Source organism: Pundamilia nyererei, unplaced genomic scaffold, assembly GCF_000239375.1.
Source record: "Pundamilia nyererei isolate P.nyererei 1_Seehausen unplaced genomic scaffold, PunNye1.0 scaffold00352, whole genome shotgun sequence".
NCBI lineage: Eukaryota > Metazoa > Chordata > Actinopteri > Cichliformes > Cichlidae > Pundamilia > Pundamilia nyererei.
This window is the reverse complement of record NW_005187753.1, coordinates 259,487-267,050: the sequence shown is the minus strand read 5'-3', so window position 1 is coordinate 267,050 and position 7,564 is coordinate 259,487. Positions and strand designations below refer to the sequence as shown.

General features: G+C 38.6%; 2 protein-coding genes across 2 annotated transcripts in view; both read left to right on the top strand.

Annotated features, from left to right (window-relative positions):
• The first annotated feature begins 751 nt into the window (after nt 1-751).
• On the top strand, nt 752-5,031 carry LOC102205691 (organic solute transporter subunit alpha). Its single transcript, XM_005752313.1, has 7 exons — nt 752-893; nt 1,747-1,823; nt 2,037-2,110; nt 2,198-2,353; nt 2,660-2,771; nt 3,386-3,638; nt 4,167-5,031. The coding sequence occupies exons 1-7, from the start codon at nt 752-754 to the stop codon at nt 4,604-4,606; spliced, it is 1,254 nt and encodes a 417-aa protein (XP_005752370.1). The 3' UTR covers nt 4,607-5,031.
• A 1,806-nt stretch (nt 5,032-6,837) lies between these two features.
• LOC102203420 (histone-lysine N-methyltransferase SUV39H1) overlaps nt 6,838-7,564 on the top strand; it is a 17,804-nt gene continuing 17,077 nt past the window's right edge. Inside the window, exon 1 of the mRNA XM_013915717.1 lies at nt 6,838-6,843. Within this exon, the coding sequence (XP_013771171.1) occupies nt 6,838-6,843 (6 nt within the window). The remainder of the gene's footprint in view (nt 6,844-7,564) is intronic.

The following is a 7,564-nucleotide window of genomic DNA, read 5'->3' as shown; positions in this document are numbered from 1 at the left end:
CTCTGGTGCAAATTACTGACCTCTGTCATCATTTTAAGTGGGGGAACTTGCACAATCGGTGGCTGACTAAATACTTTTTTGCCCCACTGTAACAAACAATTCAGGATCATTTCCAGTATCTTTAAGAGATAACAGGACATTGAGTCCATTATCTTTTTCACCATCTCCATAATTTACCAGTAAGACAAATTGTAAAAAGTAATTCTTGTTAGACTAATTGGTCATTCTCAATTGGTTGTTGGTGTGGGGTGGATATAAAAAGCTTAAAATGGTGTAGAATAAAGCATTGTTACAACAGTGACATAATTGACCAAATACAAATTTCCTTACTTTTTAAACAAACTTTATATATAACTAGTAAAACACTTTTCACTGTGAATTATTTACAGTAAGTCCATATTCTGGGACGTCATTTAAACAAGTTTTGATAAGAGTCTGCCAGATATACTCGGGGGCAGTTATTTCTCCTGGTCTGACAGATTTGGGACACTGTGGGCCCAAGCTGTTTTGACTGTGTGATTATTGTATGCTGTTTCTGTTAAAGGGGTCGAGGTACTAGCTTTATCACTGCATGAGAGATCGTTCAAATTGGGCCAGAATATTTAGGCTAAAAGTGACAAAAGTAGTCATATTTCACATTTAGCCACATGATCCTCAGTTTATGAAAAATGTTGATTAGTGGCACCTGCACTAAATATTGGGTGTATTTTTAAATATTTGTTCTTCTCACATAAACTGTTGGCTGTTCAAGATGAACTTGGATCCCATACCTGTCCCCTACCTGTATCTATCAATGATTAACATCTTTAGTCAGACAGGAAGTGTTTGGGTCAACACGCAAAGGACAGGAGAGGCCTGGAAGTCGTTTTACATAAAACTACAGCCTCTGGAAGGTAAAAGTTTGGTGCTGGGATATTTGGTTGGCTACGAATTAAAAGAGGTAGCTGACTGTGGTAAATTATGCTATTTCCTATGTATTTGCTCTAGATGCGTGGTGAATAGGATTATATAGAGGATGAGAAGTAGGGCCAACTGCAGCTGGATTGGGCCTGAGATCCCTCTGTCATCACAAATTTTTACTGGTAAGTACAATTTTCTACTTCCACTGTAGCAGAATATTAAGGATTGCATTTATTATCTCCCTTTGTTAATGCCCACTAAGTGAGATGGAGTGATAAACTATCTCAGATTCAACTCTTTTTGGCATGAGCTGTAGCATTTTAGTTTAATATTTTAGTTATAATGCTCAAAAAAAGTTTGATGTGTATTCTTTTCTGATGTGTATACAGAGAAAAAATAGACTTGAATAAATATTATAAGAACTTTGTTGTTGCTTGTTAGAATCATTCAGCATTTTTAGCCATTGATAGATAGTTATAGAAATCTGTTAAAGAAATCTGCACCTGAGACGATGTACATTTTCATTCTCCTTACTCAATAGATGAAATGTTACATTACAAACATTCATTTTCTAAAAATGCTGAAAATTCTGAAAGACTGACGGAATGCATCCTGAATAATTTGCACAGTTGCAAGAGGAAAAAATATTGTCGCAGGACTTAATTATCATAAACTACGTATGATTGACTGGAGAGAATCCAACGAACTTGATGTATAAGAAACTGGAATCAAAATGGAAGCTTGTGTGTATGTGTGTTGATTTCTCACCAGTTTCTGGCAGTATTGTGTACTTTTTTGCAAAAATTCTCTTGTGCTTTTGTGTGGTACTGTGTTTTTTTTTCTCAGCCATTAAAAATGAGCTGTGGCTCTTCCTCATCCCAGCCGGCCTGGCTGTCATTTTACTTGGGGTGTTTCTGGAAGAGGTGGGCTTCTTCTTGCGCAATATTTCCTCATTCAGACGTCAATTTCTCTACCTTTGGATATTAGGAATGTATCCGGTAACTGCAGTCTCATCTCACACCCACACAAACACAGAGCTCCTTTTATGAACTGAGCTGAAATTGCATGCTGATGTGCTCCAGTCCAGCATGCACTACAGCTGAATCTTACTGCTGTTTTCTGTTTCTGTCCTTTAGGTGTTTGCCTTCACATCTCTGATAGCACTATATGTGCCCCGTTCCTCTTCTCTGTGTAGTTTCATTGCTTCTTTGTAAGTTACCAAGAATGGACTATAAAGACTTGCTGTGATCACGGGTTGGTTGTATATATCCTGTCCGAATGTGTGTATTTGGCACAGGTATCACTCTATCACCTTGTTGAAATTCATGGGACTGATCACAGACTTTTTTGGAGGGAAAGTGCGTATGCTGGCTATGTTGTCTGGACAGCAGGTAACTCCAGATCCTTTTCCCTGCTGCTGCTGCTGCTGCCTCCCAATGGTGACCATCAACAGGTACACAGCAGCAGCCACAAATCTGAGTAAAACACTGCCACAGCACGTAGAGTGAAATGATTAAGGTCTTATTGGGCACCAGGTATCATCTCATGGACATTGTAGAGGTGTCATCATATCATGTGCCACTAATGTCTATAATGGCTTTTAGTACTTGTGTATGTTACCTGGATGGGAATTTGCACATATATTGCACACACTTCCTGCATGTATATCCTTTGTGTTGGTCTAGCTGTGTTGTGTAAAATGTGGTCGATACAGTAGCAGACTGTCATGTGAAAGTCTTGTCCCTTCTCATGTGTGCAGCAGCAGCCGGGCCTGGATGATGGCTGCTGTCCTGCAGCTCTCTGTGGTCCGCAGCATCTTGTTCTTCGTGACTTTGGTGCTGTGGACAGATGAACAGTATGACTATGGTGATGTGAGTTGTTTATAAAAATTTTGATCTATGCTTATTTTGCCAGTAAGGATAACTTCATGAAGCTCAATCCAGTGCTGGTGTTCATTTAATAGAAGATATACATTATTTGTCCCAAAGCTGGGAAATTTGTTACAGCAACTGGGTTTAACACAACAAAGACAAAACACTGTCAGAGTAGTGTCAGTTCCCAATCTTGTGCAAATATTTTCTTTCTGAAAGTAACTTGTTTCAAGCTAGGTTCATATATAATAGTCATAATGGTTGTAGATGGTTACTGACAAAGGCTGCAAAAAGGCTTCTAAACTGTACAGGGGGAAGGTCATGGAGAACCTCATATGATTCACATTTCTGCAGAACCACTGCACATTGTATGCACTGATTGTTCATTTTTATAAAGGTGGTTTGAACACTATGAAGCTCTCTCACACTCCAAATAGCTTTAAGTAGAGACTGCCTCTGTAGTTATACTATGTTTAACATTTGAAGTACAATGAGGCTTTGAGCCCAGTCTTACATGTTCAGTCTATTTCAGATAACAAATCATCTCATCTGAACTGAAAAGCACTGGATAGACTGAAGAATAAAAAGTGTAACTATTGTCTTATTTTTTCCAGGTGGGTTCAGTTGACCCCAACCTGTATGTGAACAGCATCATAGGTGTGTCAACTTTCGTGTCCTTTTATGGCCACCTATTGTTTTACAAAGCAACAAAGAGTGTGTTGCATGGCTATGGACTGAGAGCCAAGTTCATCTGCATCATCCTGGTGCTGGTCCTGTGTGGCCTGCAGAGTGGCATCTTAGAGACTATGGGGGCTCTGGAGGTTATCCCCTGCACACCACCTTTCTCTGTCTTGGCCCGGTCTCAGTGTAAGTGACAGCACATCTGGACTCCTCCAGTCTTTTGCCTCCCAATCCGGTTTTACTCAAATAATTCTGCAGTTATTCTTGACATGATCAGTCACAACACTCAGACAACATTTTTCAAACAAATCTATCTTGAAAAGTATTAGATTTTATTTTCGCAGGGTACACCCTGGACAGGTAACAAGCATGCAGAACAGGTCTTACACTAACATGATGTGTCCTTGACTGAGACAGAATTCTAGTGCAACTGAGATTTCAGTTCTCATTAATACTAGATAAGTGCTCAACAATCTAATGTGAGCAAATAATAAGATTTAAGACTATAAACCGGAAATATAAAAAAATTCTGTCATCACTTTGCTAAAACTAAAGTTTGATTTCTTTGAGTATGGTTATTGTATGGTTATATTGTTACATCGGCTATAGTTTTGAATGAAAACTCACTATCTCACAAAGATGGAAGCACTGTTGTTTCACCCAAAGCACTCTACACTGCTTGTCCTGTATTGTGCGTTTCTTGTCCAATCTTAGTGATCTACCACTACAGCGTGATTGTGGAGATGTTTTGCATTGGCCTGTATGCCCGCCACACATTCCGTAAGGTGGAGCCGAGTGAAATGGAGATGGAGGAGCCGCTTGATGTATGGAGAATGGAAAAGGCCGTCCAAACGGAAGAAATTCAGGCGATGCATCAGAAGGCCAGCGTGCTATCAGAGGAGGTTCGGCCTGGTGGATGTCTCATCAACGCCTCATATAGTCCCAGTTACGACAGTGACAGCGAAGACAGCCTGTGCAGGATAGAGCATGCACCTCTGGACGGTTTCCACTTTCTTAAGGCCAAAGGTCAGCACTCAAGGAGTTCAGAGACAGTGGAGCCCAGGTGTGCGGATGAGCCCGGCGTAGCTCTGACACACATTACTGTCAGGGCTAATGTAAATGACCTGAAGTCAAAAGATGTCACTGTGGTTTGACCAGTGGAATAGAAAAGCCCATAAGATTAAGCTTGACTGCTGAAGATGCAAAAACTAGCTAGGAAAGGGCACTTTGAGCAAAATATACTGCTAAACGCTTCAATTATACATCAGATCCTGATGAGCAAAATATTTAACTTAAAATTTGATGAAGAATGTAACAACTGACATAACATCAGTCAGTGCAAACTGAAATCATCGAGCCTTTGAGGGCTGGATTCAAGATCAGGTGAAAAATAAAAAAATATTCCCTTAATTTGATGATATTTTGCAACATATTATTGGATATTCTTTAAACATTGCACCTCACCCCAAACTGCTCTGAAATGGTTGTGAAGTGCTAGTTTTACCTTACACACACTTTGCACTTTTGTTCTACACATAACATTTTGATCATTTTAGTCATTTTTGGCATTGCATGCTTGTTCTGTTTCTGCAGTACTGTCTAAGCATGATACCAAGTAGTTGGCAGCTTTTTCCATTTTGTTGAATATTGGTTACTGGCAAATAGTTCGTAGGTACATTACCACCACACTGCATTACTAATGCATAACATCCTACCAGGCCTATGTTTAAGACAAAAAAAAGGCACATCAACTATTCACTTGAATTTCAAGACTACTGAAAAGTGATGACCATCCCTAGTACTGGCTTGGTTGTTTGTGGGGATGACCAATAAGACAAACACTTACACATATAATTATCTCATTTAGGATAATTAGGAGACTGTGCAGAGATATTCATCTAATTTTAAATGTGGTCCAGAAACTTCTTATTCATGTGTTTTAGGGTTTGGACTAACCAGGCTGGCTTATAAAGGTCGCCAAAGATTATGTGCTTCTAAAATCTTTAATATATATTTTGTTCTCTCTATTGTTCTTATTATTATTACATATTATTACATTGTTGTACTTATTAATCCCACACGTACTAATTGTTGTGACCTGAGGAAAATGAATGAAATAAATATAATGTTACAACATAATTGAAGCATTTTAAAGCACTTCAAACCCATGCTCTTTAGAACTGTGTATATATGTAGAGATTTGTTGCTTCTGTTTTTTATCTTTAATTAACAGAGTCTCTGAGTCTACAATTAAACGTGACATGTAGGATGATATATGTATATATGTGTGATATATAACCACAACAAATCCCTGTCCAAATTCAATTCAAACTGTCAACAAATGTAATATTTTTCTGTGGAAATAATTTGGTACATCAGGAGCTAGTAATGTACCAGTAAGTAGATGCACATTCTTGCAGGTGTGTACAGCTGCTTTGCTAACTTTGACTTGACCTCTAGAACCATCTGTAGCAGGCATAATTTGAAGTAATGGTTTTCTGTGCAACGTCATCAGTCTTTCATGTAATTGTGGAGGATCCTCAGTCCACTCTTCTTTACAGTGTGCCTTCAGTTAATTGAGGTTTGAAGCACTCTTTTATGCATCGTTCTCTGAACACCCAGTGCACTCCAGTCAGACTGAGGCCTGGACTTTGACTAGGCCGGCACAAGAACAATTCTTTTCTTTTGCAGCCCTTCTGTTGGCAATTTGCTGCTGTGCTCAGGATGATTGGGCTTCATCCACACACAAATCTGTGTGTAAACAAGTGTGCACAAATACACCTCGTTTGATTCATCAGTTTTCTTAGCTGTCCTTGTTGACACTATATGAACAAATTTTTAGCTGTTGTGGATCATAGATATGAACACTGTTTGTGTGCTAGCTAAAAGTCCAGCTGCTGTATTTCACAGGGAGAGAAAAGAAAGAGATCTAACTTGACTCAGAGATGGAGAAAGATGAGAAAGACAGGACAGGAGAGGAAGAGGAAGAGGAGAAGTTAGATTTGAAGGCAAGGACTGCTCGGTGGTGTTTGATAAACTGTAAATGTAAGTCCTCGTGTTTTTAAATCAGATTGGGTCTCTACATGTCTTATTATGGTTTTTCATAATGTAAAACATGCTGCAAAACAAACTAGGGTAGATTAACTGTGTTATGTAAAGGCTGATAAAAATACTGTGCAGGTTAGTTTACTGTGATGTAATGGATTTAAGTAAAAAAACTGTAACTGGTGCACAGTGGCTATGGTTTCACAGTCAGAGTTAGGTTACATAAAAGCCAGCAGAGGTGAATTTGAAGTTAAAGTGATGATGCTCATTCACTGAATTCCACCAACTGTATAGTGTCTAGTATGAAAACAGCATAAACAGAATACTGTCAGTGTAGAAAATGGAAGTCAGCCAGGACAACTCATGAAACATCTGCTGACATCTGGTTGAATTCAGTTGTTTACATCCACAAAGAGCAGCAGGTTAATTGATCACAGCCTTTACACTAAGAAAATCTACTGGACATCTCCATAGACATTTTTGTTATTTAGGATTCTTTTCTCCACACTGAGGCATTAGATTTTAGGGTCTCCCCCACCTGCTAAATCCCATTTTGACCTCTTTCCTACTTATTTCCCTTTTAAAGGCAAAGACGCCCTCTATAATGTAGACAACAGAAAATAGAGCTACAATTTATTTTCATTTTTTTTCTCTGCTCATATTCTACTTAACTGATTCAAGTTGAGTGCATTTATTAGAAATAAAAGTTAGACTGAAGTAAAGTTTGTATTCCTATCTACTAATATGATTACATTATTACATTAATATAGCACAGGGTTCAGCTTTGCATAAAAATTGCTCGTAGAAACGTTTTCCAAGGACCTACTTTTACTTTCTTACTTTAATTACATTTCAGAGCATGTACTTTTTCGCTTTTACTTAAGTAAATAAGTTGAATCGGTACTTTTATTGGAGTATTTTTCAACACTTAAGTACAGAATGTCTGGACCGGAGAGAAGAAAAAGGAAATCAGCTGGCAGACTCACTCAAATGTGAATCCATTGTACTGGCTGTACTGTAGTGATGGGACGTTCTGTATCGAGGCTTCGGAGCGTGTGTCGAGTAAT

Bases quoted from the DNA above. Each gene is read 5' to 3' on its own strand.
- LOC102205691 (XM_005752313.1), top strand. From the start codon at position 752: ATGAACTTGGATCCCATACCTGTCCCCTACCTGTATCTATCAATGATT. The intron at 2,772-3,385 runs GTGAGTTGTTTA...TATTTTTTCCAG, and splicing joins AACAGTATGACTATGGTGAT to GTGGGTTCAGTTGACCCCAA. The intron at 3,639-4,166 runs GTAAGTGACAGC...GTCCAATCTTAG, and splicing joins TGTCTTGGCCCGGTCTCAGT to TGATCTACCACTACAGCGTG.